The sequence below is a fragment of the Conger conger genome, chromosome 3 (assembly GCF_963514075.1).
Source record: "Conger conger chromosome 3, fConCon1.1, whole genome shotgun sequence".
Lineage (NCBI taxonomy): Eukaryota > Metazoa > Chordata > Actinopteri > Anguilliformes > Congridae > Conger > Conger conger.
This window is the reverse complement of record NC_083762.1, coordinates 80,056,928-80,081,927: the sequence shown is the minus strand read 5'-3', so window position 1 is coordinate 80,081,927 and position 25,000 is coordinate 80,056,928. Positions and strand designations below refer to the sequence as shown.

Here is a 25,000-nt window from a genome sequence, read left to right as displayed (position 1 = left end):
TCTCTCCTCTCTCTCTTTCTCCCTCTCTCTCTCTGTCTGTTATCCTCCTCCTTTTCTCTCTCTTTATATTTTCTGTCTTTACTTTGATCCATCTGCTCTCCCGTAATCCTCTCTTCCCATCGCTCTTTCCCCTTCCTCCCCTGGGTGTGTTTATCCAGCCCTTAATTTAACCTGGCCGGTGGACGGGGAACGCGGTCCACTTCCGCAGCGAGGGCCTCTGGGAGTCAGAATGGAGCGGGGATTTCAGGGGATTATGTTCCCGATCAGAATTCGTGGCAGGGGCCAGATGAGGTGGCTCACATAATAAGCCCTTCAGGTTAGATGGATAGACAGACAGATAGAGCCATTTTCTCACAATCAAAGTGCGTTTACAGGGGGCAACTCGCCTCAACCACCACCGATGTGCAGCACCCACCTGGGTGATGCAACGGCAGCCATTTTGTGCCGGAACGCTCACCACACACCAGCTGAGGTGGAGAGGGAGAGAGAACAATTTTTAGCCATTTAAATCAGGCTGATGTAATAATTAACTGAAGGGCAATCTGATTGGTTAACGGCTTTGGAATAATCGAGTAACGGTACACCTTGGCTACGATGTCTAACGATTCTGTGCAGCTCCGTGGCTGATTAACAGTCATTACAGTCAAAATAAAAAACCGTCGCATGTAACGATCACCATCAGTCACAAAATGGAGACATTTAAGGTGAACTGAGAAATAGTGTTTATCCTCCTAAAACCCAGCGATTTTATGAGTCTCCGGTCTTAATCTAAATAGGCAATATCTCAGGACAGGCCATGCCGTGTTGTGACAACACCCCATAGCTGTGATTTTATCACGATGTACCGCAGTCTAAATAAAATTGCTGGGTTTTAGGAGGGTAAACATGATGAGAAAAACATTCAGCGAACAGTAGCTTGGCTCGTCATTCCCTTTTTATTTTTATTTTTATTTTATTTTTCCATATTAGTACAAGAAATAAAGAGAGAAAATATGAAAACCTTCAACAACCACTAAAGACAACAATCAACAGTAAAAATTATTAAACACTCAATAGAAACAGTAAAACCCAATAGAAGACAATGAAACGAACAGTAAATCAATAAAACTGTAAAAAAAAAAAAAAAAAAAAAAACAGTGAAGCAAAGCACCGTAAACACGAAGCAGTGTGTCCGGCCCTGTATCAGGCCTGGCCTTGGATTACAGCAGACATGCTGCGCACGCTTGTAGCCGTAGTAACGGCTCACCCCGCCCCCTTTACCCCGCTGTGGGGTGTGCATTGTTAAGAGTGAAGCTGGACTCCTCTACTCTGTGCTCCGGTCATGTTCTCCTGGTCTTCCCCAAAACAACACTCTCTGTGTTCTATTCCTATAAGGAGACTCCAAGAATGTGTCTCTCGAACAAAAAATATTTGTTATAAGTTACTGTTTGCTGGACGAGTACAATTTTCAAACCCCGTTGGGTAAATCTTGGAAGGAGTCAAACTGTGTCACCTCATTGCCAATAGCTTTGTCTTGATTAGCAAAACAGCAACACAAATAAGACTTAAAATACTCGAGAGTGACTTATGGTTTGTTGATTACAGTGTCAGTTTGGCCCTGTGGGTTAGTGCAGCTGGCTGTGTGCAGACTGCTCCAGTGCTGGGGCGTGGAGAGGCACGCTGGCTCCGTGTTCTGGCTCTCAGGGCGGAGTGTGAGCGTCTCTCTGTGTCTCTGACCTCTCCAAGGCCACCCCCGCCCTCAGCTCCCCAGTCCTGGAGACAGAGGGCCTGCTCCCAGTTCTGTCCGTCCACAAAATTCACTTCCAATTCAATCAGTACTTCAAATCCGTATGAACACATCTGACAGTATATATTCTGTAAAATTCATTAGATTATAATACTTGTGTATTTTCACGCCATGTTTTCTTCCAGCCTCTGTTCCATTAGCTTGTTCTCCTGCTGCCATTACCAGTTTAGATGTGTGTGTGAGTGTGTGTGTTTGTGTGTGTGTGTGTGTGTGTGGGTGTAGCTATGTGTCTTTTCTTTGCTAATTGAGGTCAGTTGAGGTGTGTGTGTGTTTGTGTCTATGTGGGTGTGTGTGTGTGAGAGTGAGAGTGTGTGTGCGTGTGTGTGTGTATATGTGTGTGTGAGTGTGTGTGTGTAATTGAGGCCGGTTGAGATGCTAATCTTTTTGGTTTTTCCACAGCTGCAGGCTGATATTATCATATTATAATATCCATGAGCGGCTAAATTTGCATCTCTGCTACCCTTCTACTGTGTGTGTCTGTGTAGGAGTGTGTGTGTGTGTGTGTGTGTGTGTGTGTATGTGTGTGTGTATGTGTTTGCTTGTGTGCGTATCTGTCTGTGTGTGTGTGTGTGTGTCTGTGTAGGAGTGTGTATGTGTGTGTGTATGTGTTTGCTTGTGTGCGTATCTGTCTGTGTGTGTGTGTTTGTGTGCGTATCTGTGTGTGTGTGTGTGTTTGTGTGTGCTTGTGTGCGTATCTGTGTGTGTGTGTGTGTGTGTGTGTGTTTGTGTGCGTATCTGTGTGTGTGTGTGTGTGTCTGTGTAGGAGTGTGTGTGTGTGTGTATGTGTTTGCTTGTGTGCGTATCTGTCTGTGTGTGTGTGTTTGTGTGCGTATCTGTGCGTATCTGTGTGTGTGTGGGTGTGTGTTTGTGTGCATATCTGTGTGTGTGTGTGTGTGTGTGTTTGTGTGCGTATCTGTGTGTGTGTGTGTGTGTGTGTCTGTGTAGGAGTGTGTGTGTGTGTGTGTATGTGTTTGCTTGTGTGCGTATCTGTCTGTGTGTGTGTGTTTGTGTGCGTATCTGTGCGTATCTGTGTGTGTGTGTGTGTGTGTTTGTGTGCATATCTGTGTGTGTGTGTGTGCGTGTTTGTGTGCGTATCTGTGTGTGTGTGTGTGTGTGTGTGTTTGTGTGCGTATCTGTGTGTGTGTGTGTGTGTGTGTGTGTTTGTGTGCGTATCTGTGTGTGTGTGTGTGTGTGTGTGTTTGTGTGCGTATCTGTGTGTGTGTGTGTGTATGTGTGTGTGTTTGTGTGCGTATCTGTGTGTGTGTGTGTGTGTGTGTGTGTTTGTGTGCGTATCTGTGTGTGTGTGTGTGTGTGTGTGTGTGTGTGTGTGTGTTTGTGTGCGTATCTGTGCATGTGCGTCCATGCGTACGTGTCTGTGTGTGTACAGTATGTATATACTTTATATTATATATATATTGCTGTGAGTACATATTAACAAGATTATGTTCATGGTTTATCTGGGTTTATCATATCATGGATTTTCATTCTTTGGCTCCAACTAATTTGTTGCGTAACATCCCTCCACGTGTGTCTTAAAGGGACAGAGGTGGAATCAGACAGTCACGCAGCTCAGCGTTAACATATTGATAATAGGTCTATTGTTCTCCTCTAGTGCACACAGGATGGGCTCAGTTATTGTTCGGCTGCCTGGTAGAATTGGCCTGAAATCGTCTCGATGCGTCCAGATACTCCTGCTTGGCAACTGTTCTGTGAAGACGGCTCTGGACCCACTTGAATCGCTCGCTTTTGTTCATTTAAAAAAATAAAAACATTTTCTTCCTCGCGGTGTTAGATTGTGCGATCGTGTCTGTCAGCAGCATCTGGTGTTTCTGAGATGGAGCTTCGCTTCTGACTCCAGCCGTGGAGTTTACCTCTCGCTTTCCTGCTGAGCTCTCCCTCTCTCTCCCTCTCTCTCTCTTTCTCTCTCTCCTCTCTCTCCCTCTCTCCTCTCCCTCTCTCTCTTTATCTCTCTCTCTCCCTCTCTCCTCTCTCCCTCTCTCTCCCTCTCTCCTTCTCTCTCTCTCCCTCTCTCTCTCCTTCTCTCTCTCTCCCTCTCTCTCTCCTCTCTCCCTCTCTCTCCCTCTCTCCTCTCTCCTCTCTCCCTCTCTCTCTCCCTCCTTCTCTCTCTCTCTGAATTAGTGTGTGAGTGGAGGCTGATCTAAATGTAAATCGATGTGAAATATGTGAAATTTTTCACCGCAATCAGCTGCAAATTGTCCTTTTGCGGAAGCAGCATTCTTACTGTGTGTGATAGTGACAGGGAGCAGCTCTTTTTACTTTAGTCCATGTTCCTGATTTAGGAGAGGCCTGGGTTTTACTCAGTGCAGTTATCCAGCTAACTCAGTAACCCTGCTCTGTGGGTTTTACTCAGTGCAGTTATCCAGCTAACTCAGTAATCCTGCTTTGTGAAATACCCCCCACGTATTGCAAGAGGAGAACCAGTACAGTGAAACAGGGCCCCGACCTTAAATATGTACTGCGGCTTGGATTTAATGGGAATTCTGAAGTTGCTGTGAAATGTGTGGGTCTGATAAGGGGGGGAAAAACACAGCTGTGTTCGGCTGAATTTCGGGTGACCCAGTCCAGAGCGATACGAGGTGCAAGCTGACGTGATGAATCTATCGGAAGCATGACTGCCCGTAGCGGTGAACATCGATTCGGATGTGTCCTTTTTACAGTAGCTGGAGCAGGCTGCACTCACTCGCAGGTTTGGAGCTGACTGCATACAGGATTTTCACATGCTGTTTGCTCTCAGTGTCCTGGCCTGTAGCCAACCTGCGCTCTCGGACTTAAGCACGCAGGTGCATTTCCGTAGTCTGACCCTTTCAGTTGTGAGGTCACAAATTTGTGCTTCAGAATGTTCTGAAAATGAACGTTCTAATGCTGATGTCACAGTCACTGCCGGTGACTGAAAGCAGCTGATTTAGAATTTTGAGAAAATATTCCAAGAACACCTAACTCTTCAAAATTAATTAAAGAGCTAATTTCCAGAACGTACCCTGAAATTATGGTAATAACAAGTACCTTTTACAAGCAACAAAGATACAGAGGTATAGATGGAGTAAAAGAAAGAAGGGGAATACAACAGATAAACAGAAAGAGAGAGTGATTAGACACACAGTGCTGGGGGGGGGCAGCTCAGTGTAAGTGTTTAATGGCTTTATCTGCTAATCCTATTGCCCCATATTAAAAGGCAGAAGTGGGGCCACTCCCACTTGGCGTTGCCAGCCAATGGCTCTCGGGCGGTGAGGCGGTCTCCGGGGAGGGGTAAATCAGCGGTGTTATTTCACAAGCCGACGCACGTTATTTATCCCCCAGTTCCTGTGTGGTGGGAGTGTTTATCTGCGGAGTTTCTGCAGAAAAAGGAAAGAAGTGACTGTGGCAGGAGGCTGTGGAAAAGGCTGAACTCGCAGCCCTCCGTCGCCTGTCACTCACGCACGAGCGTGCCAGAGCCCCGCCCCCCCCTGAGCGTGCCAGCCAAGCAGCACTTCCTGCCTCTGCCCGACCTTTTAACCCCTTTGTGAGGTCACAGATACGAGACTGGAACATTCTTCGCTGAATGTTCCAGTGCTGATGTCACAGTCACGGCCGGTGACTGAAAGCAGTGGAGTGCGAGAAAGAAACATTCCGAAAAACTCTTCAAAACTCTTCGAAGCGGTTAGTGGTTGAATGCTTTGAGCCGTGATGAGCTTTGATATTGCGTAAGGCGCGATGTGGACGCCGCGAGAGGCTCCGATTGGTCAGCGCGTTGTGCTGCACTGCGCTGCGTTTGGGCTGACCCATTTGTGCTCGGGGGGACAACGAGTACGCGGCTTCCGTCTCTAAGCAGCCGCTTGCGGCCAAAACCACAGCCCCAGCCCCAGTGCCTTGTGGGACTGCTCCAAGCCACCAGCGCTAGCTCTAGCCTCCCTCGTCAGCTGTAATTAACACATGCTCACGGGCCTGGCCTGGCTAATTAACGGCCTCTAGAGGGAGCCCAAGAGGGGACACTTAGGACACTGACGAGATGGGCTTCGCTGGTGCAGCGTGGGCTGCATTATGGGATGGAGGGAGGACTGTAAGCGGCAGTAGCCATGGCAACCCGACTCATGTAACTTCCACGATGTTCGGACAGTCAAAAAAAAGGGACAAAGCTTATCAAAAGGCCAACGGTTATTAATGTAACCTTTATTTAACCTGGAAAACCTCACCCCCCCCCCCCCCAAATAACAGTCGTATACATTATATAACATGTTAATGTGTCTCACAAAAAGTACTTCTATTGAAATTGGCACCATTGTATGGGCTTCCTAGAAGCCTGAGGTCACAAATCTTCTTTTTCAAAAGAGCTCTGGCCAAGGCAAGCAGCAGTGCTCATAAAATTAATCCCTGAAACGTCTTTTAATGATTTACGTCGCTTTCCTTCTGCCACACGGTTGTCCTTAAAAGTCCCTGGTGAAGTTGCCGGGGGCGGGCCGTGATTTGGATGTTCCCGTCAGACGATGGATTGGCTGTTTACCGCCCATGTTAAAACGGTGTGTGTCAGAGTGGGCACCTGGCAGGCTTACGGTGCGTCTCTCTGGATCCGGTCCCCGGCCTGAGAGACTCGCGACGCTTTACTTGAAATTTCCATTGAACTTAAGCCCTTTTTTCGTCCCCAAAGTGCATCCTACGGGCTTAGGTGGGTTAAGCGGGGATTGTGACTGATTCGGACTTCGCTCGGAGTCTCCTGGAAAAGTCTCAGGAAATAAGACGTGTTGAGTTCATAGCTGACTCAGTCCTGGCGTGAGTCGTACACAGCAGCCATTGCTCATACTCAGAGGGGTTATAAATCGGGCAGACGTAAGACGGAATAACATCTTACTGGACCTTTTCCCACGTGGACAACAATGGTTTTACATGGGATATGGCTGATAGTGATTAAACCAGAGTCACTTCGTACTGATTTGTGTTTGAGTTCAGATGGCACGGTGGTGCAGTAAATAGATGGGCTTCCTCTTTTTTCCAAAGACATGCAGGTTATTTTTTGCATTAACCCCCCCCCCCCCCCCACAAATACATTACATGAGGTGAAGGTGCTCCGTACCCCCTCCCCCTCCCACCCACCCTAATACCACAATACAAAGATGGACAGACACCCTTGACAAGACATGCAGGTTCGGTTAACTGCGTAACCGAAGCCAAAAGTGTGTGAGTGAATGGTCTGTGGGCCCTGTGATAGATTGCAGATTGCATTCAGCCCAGTGCATTCTGGGATAGGCTCCAGCACGCCGCGAACCCCTGAGCAGGAATAAGCGGGCTTCGGTAATTGACGGACGGGGAGTCGGAGGTAATTACCACTCGTGGAGCAGGGCTCTCATTGGCTGAGGGAGGCCTCTCTCGCGCGGCGGGGACAGTGAGTGTAGGAGCGCGGGAGCCCTCCTGAGCCGCGCTCCGGGATGCGTGTCCGATCGGGAACACCGGTTTTCCGTTCCGGGTAAGTAGGCTCCGGCGCGCGATCCCGCTGCAGAGGCAGGAGGGGGGGGGGGGGAGATCCGGGCACGGGTCCCAGGAGGAAGCCAGATGTCCTGGGCACGCCCCCCCCTCCCCCGGGACGTGTGCGCAGGGAGGGGCGGTCACAGTGAGGGCTGGGTGTCTGGGCCCGGGGATGGAGACGTCGTGGGTTCAGACAGGCCGAGAGCTCGGCTCTTCGAGGCCCAATGCGGGAGACAACAACCTGACCCTCCCGGACACGCCCCGCTCCGCTGCGATTGGTGGACCAGACGAGGCACACAACGCCTGCAGCCTATCACTGAGCGGAGGGGCGTGGCTTACAGTAGGCCTGGGAACCTTTCCAGGCTCTTGACACCCCCCCGCCCCCCCCGCCCACCGTGCTACAGTAGCGCTGCCTGGTGACCCCCCCCAAACCCCCCCCCCCCCCAAGACTCCTCTCACACGGAAGGGGCCCAGATGTCAGGGCACTTTTCCAGGGAGAAACTGGACTTTTTAGGAAGAAATAAGACCCTGGAAACCAGTATTGGCAGTAGCCCCGGGATCAACCTCTGTGACAGCGAGAGAGAGAGGCAGAGGGAGAGAGAGAGACAGGGAGAGAGAGGGAGGGAAGGAAAGAGAGAGGGAGGGAGGGAAGGAGAGAGGGCGGGAAGGAGAGACATAGAGGGAGAGGGAGAGAGAAAGGGAGGGAATGAGAGAAAGAGGGAGAGAGAGAGAGAGGGAGGGAGGGAAGGAAAGAGAGAGAAAGGGAGGGAAGGAGAGAGAGGGGGAGAGGGAGGGAGAGAGACAGAGAGAGAGAGGGAGAGAGAGAGAGAGAGAGAGGTCACATTATAGCAACATTGCCACAGCGGACATGACAAATGTAGCTTTTTAATTCTAGCTTAGCCTCCCATTAACGGTTTGTTGTGGAGGAGGAATTTCAGAATGTACTTTTTAGGAATGCACAAGACAGAGAGAGAGAAAGAGAGAGGAGAGAGAGAGAGAGAGAGGCGTTCTTTAGAGGAACGGGATTTTGCTAATCACCCTGATAGAGCTGGATTCACCACAGGCTTTGGCTGGTCTCTATGGAGACGGGATGAAAGGAGCAGGGTTGTGGAGATGGTGCGTGTTTCTCCCCCCCGGTTAAAGATCACCTGCATCCAGAGTCTGTCTCAGATCTCAGGTCCAGATCGCAGTGCACTGGGAGTCTCAGATCTCAGGTCCAGATCGCAGTGGACTGGGAGTCTCAGATCTCAGGTCCAGATCGCAGTGCACTGGGAGTCTCAGATCTCAGGTCCAGATCGCAGTGGACTGGGAGTCCCAGATCTCAGGTCCAGATCGCAGAGCACTGGGAGTCTCAGATCTCAGGTCCAGATCACAGTGGACTGGGAGTCTCAGATCTCAGGTCCAGATCGCAGTGGACTGGGAGTCTCAGATCTCAGGTCCAGATCGCAGTGGACTGGGAGTCTCAGATCTCCGGTCCAGATCGCAGTGGACTGGGAGTCTCAGATCTCAGGTCCAGATCGCAGTGGACTGGGAGTCCCAGATCTCAGGTCCAGATCACAGTGGACTGGGAGTCTCAGATCTCAGGTCCAGATCGCAGTGGACTGGGAGTCTCAGATCTCAGGTCCAGATCGCAGTGGACTGGGAGTCTCAGATCTCCGGTCCAGATCGCAGTGGACTGGGAGTCTCAGATCTCAGGTCCAGATCGCAGTGGACTGGGAGTCCCAGATCTCAGGTCCAGATCGCAGTGGACCGGGAGTCTCAGATCTCAGGTCCAGATCGCAGTGGACTGGGAGTCTCAGATCTCAGGTCCAGGTCGCAGTGGACCGGGAGTCTCAGATCTCAGGTCCAGATCGCAGTGGACTGGGAGTCTCAGATCTCAGGTCCAGATCGCAGTGGACTGGGAGTCTCAGATCTCAGGTCCAGATCGCAGTGGACTGGGAGTCTCAGATCTCAGGTCCAGATCGCAGTGGACTGGGAGTCTCAGAGCTCAGGTCCAGATCGCAGTGGACTGGGAGTCTCAGTGGTGCCGGTCGGAGGTTCTGGGTTCCAGTCCGACCGGGTCTCGAACCCCCGACGCTCCGGTTTCCTCTCGTCGCCCTGGGACTACCGCTGAAAACCGGCCTCCGGCACGTTCACACAGATGTTATTCATGTGAAGTGTGCCTGTCCAGTAGCCAAAAAAATCTATTGTCCATTCAAATAACAAAGTAAATTTAACTGGGCGGTGTTGTGATGCCCGGCGCGTGCCTGAGTGTGCCCGGATGCCGGGCGGGGGTGCGTGTGTGCGCTGTAATGGACGTGGGTTCAGCGGCGGCCTCCTCCCCCGCAGTGGCTCTCTGTAAATAGCGGCGGATCGCTTCACGGTAAAGAGGAGACCCTCGCGCCTGGGGAGAGGGACTCAGACCACCGCGCTGCTGGGGAGAGGGACTCAGACCACTGCTGGGGAGAGGGACTCAGACCACCGCGCTGCTGGGGAGAGGGACTCAGACCACCGCGCTGCTGGGGAGAGGGACTCAGACCACCGCGCTGCTGGGGAGAGGGACTCAGACCACTGCACTGCTGGGGAGAGGGACTCAGACCACTGCGCTGCTGGGGAGAGGGACTCAGACCACCGCGCTGCTGGGGAGAGGGACTCAGACCACCGCGCTGCTGGGGAGAGGGACTCAGACCACCGCGCTGCTGGGGAGAGGGACTCAGACCACCGCGCTGCTGGAAAGCCGCGTTTGTGTCTCTCCTGACGGCTCAAGTGTGCGGTGCGGCCAATTATCTAATTGGGCGAGAACCAGGCCTCAGAAGTGGCCGGGGCCCAAAATAGCCTCCCCCTCCCCCCGTTCACCCTGCGGTGCTGGAGCGGCCTGGAGCGTAGCGGCTAAGCTACATGACTGGGGGGCCGCAGGGTCGGCGGTTTGATCCAGGGGGAGGATTGGTCTCCTGCTTCGTCTAATCAACTGTACGTCGCTCCGGATGAGAGCATCTGCCAAACGCCATTAATGTAATGAGCTGAGCTTGACATTCTGATATTGACAGGGTCTGTCACGCGCACGCGCGCGAGAGGCTGCCGGAAAGGTTAGCGTTGAGGGTGGGGTCCGTTCGACTGGGATCATTAGGGGCCGCAGGATCTCCAGTACCGGCTGGAGACTGTGAAATGAGGTTTAACTCTTTTAAGGCGTGGGCTCACAAATATGTGATTAGGAGCTGTAAATCACTGATCGGTGTTTGAGTTACATCCTGCTGCACCACGGTAAGCTGTGGCGTTAGGAAGGTGAGAGAAAGTTCATCCTAGTTTCTAGAAGCTTCCCAAGTCCCATACGTGTTCATCTTGCCAAATGGGGCCTATATCACTGTGTGATATGAGGTGTAATTCTTGGATTAACTTGAGAGGGTATTTCCGTAGTTATACTTCACATTCTGGACGATCAGAGGCATTCGACAGTCGGCCCAATCTAGATACGGTGTATTTCCAATGAAGTGCTTGCAGGAAACCCGATTGTGCAGAGCACAGAGTTTGCTCCATTTTTGGTTGTTTTTTTTGGTGGCCAAACACTTTATTGTATTTGAGTGATGATAATAATCTGTCTGCCTACAGTGAGCAGACTGCCTCAAACAGAAAGGTTCTCGGTGTGGGAAGAATGTTTTTTCTGAGCTCTGCGATTACCGCCTGCCAAGTATCTCCGAGGCGGCGAATGAATATTAAACTTCTTTTCTTACTGATGTTAATCCAAATGGATTCTCGCACCTCGTTTTTGCGCTTTACGTCTGACGGTGGCGGGCTGGCGGTGGAACGGCGAGTGCAACGCGGCCTTTTGGGCCTTTTGGGCCTTTTGGGCCTTTTTGCCTTTTTTTTCCTCCGTACGGAAGGAGAACGTCTCGTTCCCGGGGCTTTATCGAGTCGTTCCTCCATCACCGCTCGCTCCACAAGTTGGGGGGGGTGGACCTTCGGGATCGCTGGAGTTCTCACGACCCGTCTGGCTCTGTGACATACCTGCACGTTCGTCTCGCAGGTGAACAGGTGACGGCTGTCACTCATTTCCTCTGTCCCCTGATACACACGAAGGGGGCTGTGATGTTAAGATTATACCCACCTGTGAAATCCAGCTGTGCCAGTGTGACCAGGGACCCACATGGTCGGTGGTTCTAATCCCGGTGTAGCCACAATAAGATCCGCACAGCCGTTGAGCCCTTGAGCAAGGACCTTAACCCTGCATTGCTCCAGGGGAGGATTGTCTACTGCTTAGTCTAGTCAACTGTACGTTGCTCTGGATAAGAGCGTCTGCCAAATGCCATTAATGTAATGTAAATGGTCATAAAGCTGGCATAGCTGGCTATGAGCTGGTCAACCAGTTAAACCATGTCGAGCTGGGAGCAGGTCTGAACTGGTCAACCAGTTAAACCATGTCGAGCTGGGAGCAGGTCTGAACTGGTCAACCAGTTAAACCATGTCGAGCTGGGAGCAGGTCTGAACTGGTCAATCCGGCTACCAGCTGTTTCGAAAGCAGTTTTTTTGAGCAGGGGCAAGCCATCGTATCGTTTTCATAATTCCCCTGTTTGTGGTTTCGGCTCATGAGCTCAGGCGAAAACACAATGTGGAGGATTAGCGTGGGCTCCACAACGCGGCCCGTTTACTTTAATTCTGCTCCCGCTGTAACTCTACCCCTGGACGGCGGATGTTTTTCAATCTGCTCGCGGATTCCCAAATCCTTACCTCGCGCTCGGCCGTGAGCTCTGCTTCCCGACCCCGTGTGAGGTTCTGCGGTTCCCCTGCGACGGACACGCTTCTAGGAAGCGCATACAACGGGGCCAATTTTGTCCGATTTGTCAGATGTTATATAATATAGCACAAGTGTTGTTTAGGGGAGGATTATAAAGGAGCGAAATGTTGCCGGTGTGTGGCTGTGGCACTGGTAAAGAAAATGGTTGTGGACTCAGGGTTACTCCGTGAGGATGGGAGGCAGGGTAAATTTGGGTTTGAGGAGGGCCAGAGTGTGCGTAATCTCAGATTCACGGTCGACTGACGTACCGGAATGCAGGAAAACGTGTAATAATACACTCCTCTATTGTATTGCACTGCACTGCATGTTGGGACAGCTGGACCTCCCAAAAAAAAACACAGCAAAAACACAGGGTGGAATTAAATAACCCATTTATCTGAATTCCACCCCTGCCACACTGGGCATGTTTCCAATTAGCTGCGCGAGGATTCCCAAATCCGTAACTCACGGTCGGCTAATCTGCGAGGTCTGCCCGGCAGAGACGTTCTGATTTACGGCTCCCGAGCTCTCCACCCCGTTCACATGACGCTCTGGCTCGATCCAGCTCCCGTAACGGCAGACTAATGAAGTATAGCCTCTTTAGGAGTCCCGTGAGACAGTCTAAATTACGTTTTTTATTCAACGGCCGATCTACCCACGCGGTTTTTTATTGATACATTCCGTGCTACAACTCGTAAAATACCGCGTAGCTGCGATGCAGTTATACGTTGTTATTGTTGCTTGTATGAAGAGGAGGAGCTGGTTTTGTTATGTAAAATATTGAGTGTGTTTAGGGCTGTTTGCTCCACTTTGGATATTGTGCAGCTCAGCTGAGTGGGAAATGTGTTATGTAATTTATAAATAATTTACTCACATTTTTAACACTGATTTTAGTACATTAGCCATGTTGTTTTTCTTTCTGGGTTGATGTTTTGCCCTTTAATTTTCTACCCTGTTTACCATGGTCGTTCTGTCTTCCGCGGTGTGTCTTTGATAACATTTTAGCTTCTGTCTCTTTCTCTCCATCCTTTCTCATCCTGTCGTCCTCTCCGTCTCCTTCCTGTATCGTTCTATCTCTTTCTGAACTCCCCCTCTCTTTCCATTTCGGCACAAGCTCTTTACATCTGCCAGAAATTCAATAATGTAGAAGACAAATAACAAAGAAACGCGCGCGCGCGCGCGCGCACACACACACACACACACACACACACACACACACACACACACACACACACACACACACACACACACATCCAAAAAGAAAGAAAAACAAAATGTGAAACAAAACGGCGCAGGCAGGCTTATGGGATTTCCGCAGCGAGGCGGCCTTTCGGGCCAAACTGGGGTTTTAAGAAAAAGGATTTGTGGAGCCGTTGTCATGGTTTCCGGGAGGACATCACGAGTCAGTCCTGGTCACGGGAGGTCGACCCTCGTACCCCGCCCAATCTCCCCCCCCCCCCGCAGGACGCCGGTCTCTCAAAGCCGTCTGATCCTTTTAAACTCCCCCCCCCCCCCCCCCTTATCGCGAAATGTGGCCGACCTCCTCTGCCCGCACCTCTGCGGTGGTGAGACATGAAGGAGCAGGTTTTGAGGAGCTCGGCTGCAGGAGAGAGATAAAGACGCAAGGAGTCTGGGCCCCCCCCCCCCGCCCGTCTCTCTCCGGTCCCGCCGGGCCACAGCCGTGTGTGGCCTGTAGCGTAGTGGTTAAGGTAAATGACTGGGACACGTAAGGTCGGTGGTTCTAATCCCGGTGTAGCCACAATAAGATCCGCACAGCCGTTGGGCCCTTGAGCAAGGCCCTTAACCCTGCATTGCTCCAGGGGGGGGGATTGTCTCCTGTTTAGTCTAATCAACTGTATGTCGCTCTGGATTAAGAGCGTCTGCCAAATGCCAATAATGTAATGTAATGTGTGTGGGTGGCCCCCCAGAAAACCCAAAACACGCAGTGCAGTACGTAAGTATCTGGACAGTGACACAAATTCGTTTTTTTTGGATCTGTACGTTGCACGTTGGATTTAAACAATGGATATATACAGATAGGTTTAAGTAGAGACTGTCAGATGTAATTTGCGTATTTACAATATCATGTGAACGGTGTAGGAATTTCAACCCTTTTTTTAAAAATTTTTATCACTGTCCAAATAAGTACGGGCTGCACTGCAACTCAGTCTCAACAAGTATCGTATATTTAAGTATCGTATATTTAAGTATCGTATTTTTAATCTTTAAAACAACAATACTGAGACAGCTTTACTCATTTCGAGATTTGCCAATTGGCTACGAAAATGAAATGTAATAATGTAATTTGTCAAGCAAGCAGCAACTTTAAACAAGCTAATATGCTCTACTTCAGAGAACAGAAATAAGGCATTAAAGACTTCTCAATTCAGGTTCTCAAAGTTTCATCTTTTTTGAAGCCATTTGAACTGTGCGGTGTTCACAGGGTGCGAGTGGCTTTTTTCGACGCTTGCTGGGCGTGAGATTGAGGCTGGATGCTGCGGGTCACAGCCCCAGCACAGTCGCTGTGAACACGGCCGGCAGGACCTCTCTGGCTCTCCCTCCCGCGCACGGCTTGCATTATTGATTAGCTTCGGGTCAGGCTACACCTCAAACCCTTTTCAACAGGTTCCCCCGAGCGGTCTCCCCTGGCCTGGGCGCGTTTCGAGTATGAAGCTGAATTTCTGTCAAGCAGGGATTTCAGAATTGGATCCCGGAGGGCTGGCTGGTTTGAGATGTGCGCTCCTGCACGTCAAGTTCTGGATTTAAGTCATCGATCGGCCGTGGAGTCTGCACGCCCCGTTATCAAAAGGCCTAAATCGGCTGCTGATTGAAAGGGAATCGGATAACGGGCAGGGACTGCGGCCCCGTTGTCTCCGGACTGGAGTTTGAGATACTCGGCCCCGTATCCGACACGTCTCAGACGCTCAGTAGAAAAAAGGTGCATCAGGGTCATGTCATTATCAGCGCAGTGATGTCATCGGAGTAATGACGTCATGGGAGTGATCGCATGTTCATCGTGTGCATAGAGAGGCTTGGCTCCTAGTGAACTGTGGGCAGCAGGCAGAATGTTTATGAGTATCGGCATCCGTCTTTACGTCCAACAACCTCACTCCCACACTGACACTCTTTATTGATTTTTGGGGCAGTGAGTTTATTTTTGAAAACCGAGTGAGGGACTCCTGTAAATGGGTAAATGGTAAATGGTTGGCATTTATATAGCGCCTTTATCCAAAGCGCTGTACAGTTGATGCTTCTCATTCACCCATTCGCACACACACTCACACACCGACAGCGATTGGCTGCCATGCAAGGCACCAATCAGCTTGTCAGGAGCGTTTGGGGGTTAGGTGTCTTGCTCAGGGACACCTCGACATACCCAGGGAGGGATCGAACCGGCAACCCTCCACCTGCCAGACGACTGCTCTTACCGCCTGAGCAAATGTCGCCGGATTTTGACTGATTTGAGTCTTAGAAATCCACAGTGTGAGTGACTCCTTTCTCTGATTCGAGTCTAACACGTCCACATTGTGAGTGACTCCTTTCACTGATCCGAGCCTTACACATCAACATTGTGACTCCTTTAACTCCAGGCACACGTCCCCTCTCACCCTTTCATCCTCTGTGCTGCAGCAACACAGACTCCAGATCATGAGCCCGTTTTAGTGCGGCGAGATTTACGACCCGTCATGATCCCCTACTGAGATTACGGCCATGCGGAGCAGCAGAATCACCCAAAACATCCTAATCCTAACCTATTCCGTCCGGTCCTACAACATTCCCACAACGTTCCTGCAGCCCCCCGGCGACGTGTGTCGAGTGTTAGGCGAAACATAAATAGCCCGCTCTCGGAGGAAGCTGCCGAGAACATTTCGGGACCCTGCGGATTTCAGGGTGTGAGCAGAGGAGGGGATAATTACAGGCCAGTCGATGGAGGAAATGTCAGCTCCCTCAGTTTAACGCTCCAATCGTCCGCTCTGACATTCTCCCGGCCATTCTATTCGGCGGGCTGCGGCCCGGTAAAGCACCGGACACACGGGCGGGGGGCGGGGGGCGGGGGGCGTGGGGCACGGGTTTCGGAGAGGAATGCGGACGAGCAGGGGTAGGAAAAGATTTTTAAAAATGTGGAAATAATTAGCGTACGGCGCAGTAAACCCCAGAACGGATTCTCAATCAGGGGCTTGTTTGAAGAAAGGCTTTTCATTCCACGCGTGATGAGCGCTGTCACTCAACACGAGGAAGGAAACTTGCAGCACAGCTTGTGCCGTAATTATTATCATTATTCCACTAGTCATTATCTTTGCTGCAGAGAATTTCCTGTGAAATACAAACAACAGTTGCTTCTTGCTTCCAACATCGATCCTGTATGTTTTTTTACGGTGTATTTATTCTACAGACATTCACACAAATGCAAAGGGTTCGCAACCAATGAAGCAATATGAAAACTTTTATTTCAGATGGTAATTTGTCCATTTACTTTTGCTTTCCTTAAATGGGGGAAAAGGGATGTCATGCCGACATGGGTCAGGCGATATTGATGTAAATACCCTCTGATTACAGTGGACAGCCTGTGCTATTCATTTCCTATCCCAGTGTCCTGGAGCACAAACCCAAAGCCGCAAAAACAGTGTCACTGCCCCCAAATACTTACACATTGCAGTATGTGCAGTGAGCTCCATAATATTTTGGAACTCTTAATCTTTTGTTAATGAAAAGTGGTCATGTTTAGTACTTTGTTTCGTACTTTATTGCATGCAATGATGTGCTCTGCCAGGCTTGTACTGCAGCCACACACACACACACACACACACACACACTGTATATAAATTACAAAGCCTTAAAGATTGAATTGCAGTTTGTTGCTGTTTACGGTACTTTCCCCCTCCCTTTCCTGTTCACCTTAACTGCCCCTTTACCCCCCCCCCCCCCCAAAGCTCTCCCCAGGGCTCTACCACCGCAGCAAGCTCCATGACGTTCAGGACGTATTCATGTTATGTCAACGAAAGGAAACCATGACAACGGCTCTGCTAATCTTTTAAACCCCAGTTTGGCCTGAAAGTCGTGTTCAGTATGTTTAATACATTGTCGCATTCCCTTTGCATGCAGAGACTGCCCGGTCACCAGCTCTGCCAGGCCTGTAGCTTGCATACATAGTGTAAATGACATCGCCTTTAAGAGATCATTGCAGTTCGTTTACAGTACTTAGTGTCTCCCCTACCCCTTTCTCCCGCCCCCCTTACACCCCCCCCCTCCTCCCACAAGGAGCCAAAACGACTGTCTCACTGTCCAAACGCACACCCACCGTGTATGAACCGCACAGCCTTAAAGATAGACTTGCAGTGTGTCCACGGTACTTCGTATGTTCTTGTTGACCTGAATCCTTTACCCTGTCCCCTCTCTCCCCCCCCCTGTCCCCTCTCAGGACCCCTCGGCGCAGAAGGCGCTGGGCGGGCGTAAGAAGACGGTGTCGTTCAGCAGCATGCCGTCGGAGAAGAAGGTGAGCAGCGCGGCGGACTGCCTGGCCTTCATGGCGGGCGGCTGCGAGCTGCGGAAGGTGCGGCCCAACGCGCGGCTGTACTGCCGCTTCTACACGCTGGACCTGGAGCAGGCCTGCCTGCGCTGGGAGCCGTCCAAGAAGGACGTGGACCGCGCGCGCCTGGACATCGCCGCCATCCGCGAGGTGCGCGCGGGCAAGAGCACCGACACCTTCCGGCACAACGGCCCGGCCGAGCACCTGGCGGAGGAGGCCGCCTTCTCCGTCCTCCACGGCGACGACTACGAGTCGCTGGACCTGGTGGCGCTGTCCGCCGACGTGGCCAACATCTGGGTGACCGGGCTGCGCTACCTGCTGTCGCACCCGGGCGGGGCCCCGGGGGCCGGGGCCGGGGCCGGCGGGCCGGACGGCGCCGAGGAGAGCGCCGGGAGCCGCATGCGGGCCGACTGGCTGGCGGCCGAGTTCGGGACGGGCGACGAGGACGGGTACGGGATCGTGGCCGAGGACGTCGCCGTGGAAACCATCTGCAGGCTGTGCCCGAGGATCAAGGAGGCCAAGGTGGGGGGGGGGGGGGGCACCGGACCTGGGCGCGTCCCGCGTTACGCACACACCGGCCTGTTTATCGTAACGGACTGGGATGCTGTTTGGGGGGGTGTATCATTTCCGTGTTTTTTTAAGTATAAGGATGGTTCTCGTGTAGGTTAATGACCACTCTGAGAACTAAGAGAGTTGTATAGGGCAGGGCTGCTCAACTCCAGATCCTGTGGGCCGCAGTGTCTGCAGGTGTCTTCTCCGACCATGCGCTACACCACCAGATTTCACTAATGACCTTACTTCCTGAACTAAGTCAAATCAGGTGGTGTAGTGCATGGTCAGGGTAAACACTGTGGCCGCCGGGACCTGGAGTCGAGTGGCCCTGCTTTACCCCCTCAGCCTGTCGCACTGTTCGAACTGCAGGAGGATATTTAAGATTTTAATTTAAGGCCGTCCTTCAGCGTCTCCGCTAATTGTGTCATAAACCGTCCTCATGAACGCAAACCTGACCCGTCCTTTGCTGCACTTGAGGGTGGAATAGACGTTATATCTAAGGCCAGTTTATCGTCCGGTGACAGATTGTAGCTCGAGTGAAATCACAGAATGATTTTCGTGAACGTTCTGCCGTTGCCCCATGTAGACTGTGGTCGTTGTCCTCAGCCGGAAAGTGCAAAGGCCCTCCGGTTGAGTAGAAGCCAACTGTGGCCACATCCGCTGCACATCGTCGTTCGCAGCCAAGCTCTTTTGCCGGACACTTAACTGACCTTCAGTTCTGTCAGAAGGAACGTGTGGGTCTGACGTGAGATGTGAGGAAATTGTGGGGACATGTTATGTATAATTACACCGTGACAGTCCCCCAGAGTGTGGAGGCCTCAGCGTGGGTGATCTCAGCATCCGGGGCGCCTCCCCTGCCTCCTCACCGTGAGCCGGGGTGACTGAAGTGTGAAATTGGGGTGACAGCCCCGGCTCTTTGAGCCTGTGGAGCAGGCCGGTGGGGCGCAGACGTCAGGCAGCCAGCTGGAGGTGGAGGGGCGAGGCGGGATGCTCAGGGCAGCTGAGGCCACAACCAGAAACTAGAAACTAAAGAAAATACAGAAAAACCAGACTCTCTCACACCCAAATCTTCTCATCTTCCCTCCTCGCCCATCCTCTCCTCTCTTCTCCTTCCCTCTCTCGTCTCTTCTCAAATTCTAACTCCCGTTCCCCTCCCCCTCTTTCTCGGTCACATCCACTATCCCCTTCCCTCTCAAATCCCTCCCTTAAAACCAATACCCCCCCCCCCCCCTCCTTTCCTCTGTTATGTTATGTTTGGTGTTACCCTTTAATTAAGCAGCAGGATGTCTCATTGAGATCCAGAGTCTCTTTTTCAAGAGAGACCTAGCCAAGGTAGCGGCCAACAGTGTCAGTAAAAAACAATATGGTACATATTCACACTTGTCCCTGTGTTCGATCTGCCCTTCGTTGTACATCGCTCTGGATAAGAGCGTCTGCTAAATGCTTTGTAATATAACATGAACACATCCTCTCTCTCTCTCTCTCCGCTCCCTCGCTGCCTCCCTCCAGGTGCGTCTCCGGTTTAAGGAGATCCAGCGCAGCAAGGAGAAGCTGACCTCCCACGTGACGCTGGAGGAGTTCCAGGAGGCGTTCTGCGAGCTGTGCACCCGACCCGACGTCTACTTCCTGCTGGTGCAGCTGTCCAAGGACCGCGAGTGCCTGGACCCGCAGGACCTGCGTCTGTTCCTGGAGACGGAGCAGGGCCTGCCCCAGGCCACGGCCGAGAGCTGCCTGGAGATCCTGCTGCGCTTCGAGCCGTCGGAGATGGGCCAGGAGCGGGGTCTGCTGGGCCTGGACGGCTTCACCCGCTACCTGCAGTCCTCCGAGTGCCAGCTCTTCGACCCCGAGCACCAGCGCGTGTGCCAGGACATGACCCTCCCGCTCTCCCACTACTACATCAGCGCCTCCTACAGGTCCTACCTGCTGGAGGACCAGGTGCACGGGCGGGCCGACCTGGGCGGGCTTCTGCGGGCGCTCCAGGTGGGGTGTCGGTGCCTGGAGCTGGGGGTGACCGACGGCCCGGACGGGGAGCCTCTCCTCGGGGTGGAGCACAGCCCGGGGCTGCAGTCCCACCACCACCACCACCACCCCCCGCCGTCCGTCACCCTGCGCAGCGCCCTGGAGGTCATCAGCAAGTACGCCTTCCTGACCTCGGAGTTCCCGCTGCTGCTGTACCTCTGCCACCGCTGCAGCCCCTCCCAGCAGCTCACGCTGGCCCAACACCTGCGCAAGGTGTTCGGCACCCGGCTCTACGTCCCCGAGGCCCAGCACCGGGGGCGAGTCTGCGCCCCCCTGCCCACCCCCGAGCAGCTGAAGGTATGGTACTTTAATCTAGGACTGGCACGTTCGCGCTTGTACTTACCTTGGCACGGTAGTTGCTTATCTTATTGTTATGCACTGACTTGGCCTATTTGCCTTGTGTACTAGACTTGATGTTCATGGATGTAGATAGCTGTTACTTATGTGAATTGTACCCTTTTCCCAACCTTCTATAGTTGTTCAAAGTAGAGTATTGTGTGTAGTTCTAGGGACCATACTACAAGAAAGATAGGCGCTAGAAAAGGCTCAAAGAAGGGCAACCAGATTGATTCCTGGTGTAAAATCTAAAAGTCACGAGGAAAGACTTAAGATGCTTAATCGCTTCAAGACTTGGAGGTCATTTGGCAGCCATTTTGCTGTTAATGTAGCGTCATGAAACGTAATAATGTAATGTAAGGTAATGTACAGTAATGTACAGTAATGTAATGTACAGTAATGTACAGTAATGTAATGTACAGTAATGTACAGTAATGTGATGTAATTAAATGTAATAATGTAATGTAAGGTAATGTACAGTAATGTACAGTAATGTGATGTGATGCTGTAATCTCCAGGGCCGGGTGCTGCTGGTGGGGAAAAAGCTCCCCCCGGAGGAGGAGGGCTCGGAGGGGGAGGTGTCCGAGGACGAGGAGGAGATCGGGGGCGGGGGGCCCCTGGCCGGCCGGCGAATGACCATCCCCGGGGAGGAGGATCTGGGCGTGGTCCTGGTGGTGCCCCCGCCCCCCCAGCCCCGGAGACTCCGCCTCCGGCGGGAGCTCTCGGACCTGGTGGCCGCGGCCAGGACCGGCAGCCGCTTCTTCTACGCCCACCACCGGGCCCAGCAGAACCAGGGGTCCTCCCCGCCCAGCACGCCGGGGAGCCCGGCCCCGCACGACGGCGCCCCCTGCTGGACGCTCTGCTCCCTGGGCGAGGGCGAGGCCGGCCGGCTGGCCAACGAGATCCCCGAGGAGCTGGTGGGCTTCACCAAGCGCGCGCTGACCCGCGTGCGGCCCAGCTCGGTCCGGCTCGACTCCAGCAACCCCAACCCGCAGGGCTACTGGAGGGGCGGCTGCCAGCTGGTGGCCCTCAACCAGCAGACGCCCGGCGTGATGCTGGACCTGCACCGCGCGCGCTTCGCGCAGAACGGCGGCTGCGGCTACGTGCTGCGGCCGGCCGTCATGCGGGAGGAGGTGTCGTACTTCAGCGCGCACACGCAGGGCTGCGTGCCCGGCGTGCCGCCGCAGACGCTCCGGGTCAAGGTCATCGGCGCCCACGGGCTGCCCAAGCCGCAGGGCTCCGGCTCCAAGGGCGAGGTCATCGACCCGTACGTGGTGCTGGAGCTGCACGGCGTGCCCGCAGACTGCGCCGAGCAGCGCACCCGCACCGCCGCCCAGAACCAGGACGACCCGCTGTTCGACGAGACCTTCGAGTTCCAGGTCAGGCCCCCGAGACCCGAGGGGTATTGGTTTTAAGGGAGGGATTTGAGAGGGAAGGGGATAGTGGATGTGACCGAGAAAGTGGGGGAGGGGAGCGGGAGTTAGAATTTGAGAAGAGACGAGAGAGGGAAGGAGAAGAGAGGAAAGGATGGGCGAGGAGGGAAGATGAGAAGATTTGGGTGTGAGAGCGTCTGGTTGCTGCGGCGTGAGGCTTTAGAAACAGCAGCAGCCGGAGTGACACGCAGACCTGGGTCAGTGTTCTGGATTGTGGTCGGAAAAGCCTGACCACCTCTGAGCTACCATCGCAGTTATTTACGTTTTTTTAGCATCCATTTATATTCCGTATGAAATATACTGAAATATATACTGCAATATATTGTTCATGTCAACATTTATGGAAAATATAATGATGAATGTATTTCATAGCCAGTGCTGTGCCTTGCACTACATACAGCTGCAAGTTAGTGGTGCAATATATTTCCAATATATTTTATTTCAATAGTATTAAATGAGTTCAGCATGTTTGGTTGCTGTTGCCATATGTTGCAGCTTTTAGGGAGCTTTTAGTTTTTCCATTTTTGGAGGAAGTCCAAAAACCAAAGGGTGGTTCCACAAAGGCGCTGAGACTTCCAGGGAACACAAACACCGCGTCAAACTGGAAGGCGTGTAACTGGAGAGGGGCGGGGGGGCGCTGGCCAGCCCTGCGTGAGACGCCGGGTCGAGTTTCTCCCGCGCGCGAGGGCCTCTTTCTCCCGTGTGCGAGGGCCTCTCTCTCCCGTGCGCGAGGGCCCCTTTCTCCCGTGCGCGAGGGCCCCTTTCTCCCGTGTGCGAGGGCCTCTCTCTCCCGTGCGCGAGGGCCTCTTTCTCCTGTGTGCGAGGGCCTCTCTCTCCTGTGTGCGAGGGCCCCTTTCTCCCGTGCGCGAGGGCCTCTCTCTCCCGTGTGCGAGGGCCTCTCTCTCCCGTGTGCGAGGGCCTCTCTCTCCCGTGCGCGAGGGCCTCTCTCTCCCGCGCGCGAGGGCCTCTCTCTCCCGTGTGCGAGGGCCTCTCTCTCCCGTGCGCGAGGGCCTCTCTCTCCCGTGTGCGAGGGCCTCTTTCTCCCGTGCGTGAGGGCCTCTTTCTCCCGTGCGCGAGGGCCTCTTTCTCCCGCGCGCGAGGGCCTCTCTCTCCCGCGCGCGAGGGCCTCTCTCTCCCGTGTGCGAGGGCCTCTCTCTCCCGTGTGCGAGGGCCTCTCTCTCCCGTGCGCGAGGGCCTCTCTCTCCCGCATGTTGATCACGGAGCGCCGGAGCGGGAGAAGGAAGCGCAGCGTCCCGCATCGATGCTCGACGCTGCTCCCTGTACCCGCTAAAAAAACGGACTTTACGGACACACAGACCGCCTGTACCGCCATACGGGGGGTATTCACCCTGACAAAACACCCAAACACAGTGTTACAAACAGACCTGCGGGGTATGTCACAAAGCAGGATTACTGAGTTAGCTGGATAACTGCACTGAGTAAAACCCACAAAGCAGGATTACTGAGTTAGCTGGATAACTGCACTGAGTAAAACCCACAAAGCAGGATTACTGAGTTAGCTGGATAACTGCACTGTGTAAAACCCACAAAGCAGGATTACTGAGTTAGCTGGATAACTGCACTGTGTAAAACCCACAAAGCAGGATTACTGAGTTAGCTGGGTAAGTTAATCAGGTAAAACCCAAACAGCTGTTTTTACTTCAGTCCATGTTCCTGTTTTGAAAGGGTTCCAGGTTTTACTCTGTGAACTTATCCAGCTAACTCTGTAATCCTGCTTTGTGATATATATACCCCCCCCCCCCAGTTCAAATAGTATTTCTTCTGTATTCAAAATGCTCTTTTGCATTTGACTCGTATATTGGTACAAATTAAATGATTCCAAAAAAGTGTAAGCCCCCCCCTCCATCTGCTCCTCCTTGCTCCTCGAATGCGCCAGGCAAGATCAATAGAGCACAGAAAAGTATTTGTATCCAAAAACGCATCCTGTTTGACCCCGGGTGTGGGTACAGAAACGCAGCGCGGTGACCTCAGCGTGACCCCCCCCCTCGCTGGCTCACGGCCTCGGCGGGGGGAGACCTGTGGGTTCGCGCGCGGGTCAGCGTCTGTGTGGCGAGGTTTAATGGGGGCTTTATTTAGTAAAGAGACGCATAAAACCCAGCGACTCCGCTCCGATGCACTCAGATGCAGTTATTCAGTCAGTTATCCGGCCCCTGAAGGTTTAGCGGGAGAATGTTTAACCGCTGACGGTGGTTGGAGGGGAGCGGTAATGGGGTCTACGTCACGCCCGACGGGCGGGAGAGGTAGCAGTGTGTGTGTGTGTGTGTGTGTGTGTGTGTGTGTGGGTGCGGAGTGTGTTCACTCGGACGCACAGACACACACACTCAGCAGTGTGATGCTGACGGTTGGCCGCGGCCGCGTCGTCATGCCGACGGCAGGCGACCCGAGTCGATATCCGGTGGGGTTAGAGGTGTGGGTAGTTGACAGAAGTTCACAGGCACAGCCGCACTCTTTGCCCCCCCCCCCCCCCCCCCGTTATGAGGATTCCGTGGTGCATTCCACCAGTTGTGCCTGGGGGGGGTGAACGTGACGGACTGTACCATGTGCGTTACCGTAGGGGTGGGTGATGCTTTATAAAGCGAGATCCTCCTCCCTGCTGGAGTGGGCCTCAGGGTGATGCACACTAATTATAACTCACAGGAGGGGGGGGTCCTGCTGAGCTGTGGCCTCGGTGTGGCTGTGACAGGCAGGTGCCCCCCCCCTTCCCATAACCCCCAGCGGTATTCAATTGTTGTTGACGTGGCCTTTTCACCAAACACACTTATCGCAGCTGAACCCAATCTGTGTGTGGATCTGTGTGTGCGCACTTGTATGCGTGTTTGGTAAAGGGCAGAGGGCTGCTCTTTATGTGTGTATATGTGTGTGTGTGTGTGTGTGTGTGTGTATGCGTGTGTATGTGTGTGTATGTGTGGTTTGTGTTTGTGTGTTTGTGTGAGTATCTGTGTGTGTGTTTGTGGGTGTGTGTGTGTTTGTGGGTGTGTGTGTGGATGTGTTTGTGTGCGTGTGTGTGTGTGTGTGTTGGTATTTTCCTGCTCGTATTTGTGTTGTGACTGTGTTCCTGCTCTGAGCATGTGCTCACTGACCTGTTTCAGTGTCAGCGTCAGTGTTAGCGTTAGCGTCTGCCACTC

The 25,000-nt window shown here is 52.8% G+C and overlaps 1 protein-coding gene across 1 annotated transcript in view; it reads left to right on the top strand.

The window, feature by feature from the left end:
• Positions 1–25,000, top strand: part of plcl1 (phospholipase C like 1) — a 75,476-nt gene that overhangs the window by 37,683 nt on the left and 12,793 nt on the right. Inside the window, exons 2-4 of the mRNA XM_061233671.1 lie at positions 17,407–18,036; positions 19,576–20,382; positions 20,940–21,800. Coding sequence (XP_061089655.1) covers positions 17,407–18,036; positions 19,576–20,382; positions 20,940–21,800 — 2,298 coding nt within the window. The remainder of the gene's footprint in view (positions 1–17,406; positions 18,037–19,575; positions 20,383–20,939; positions 21,801–25,000) is intronic.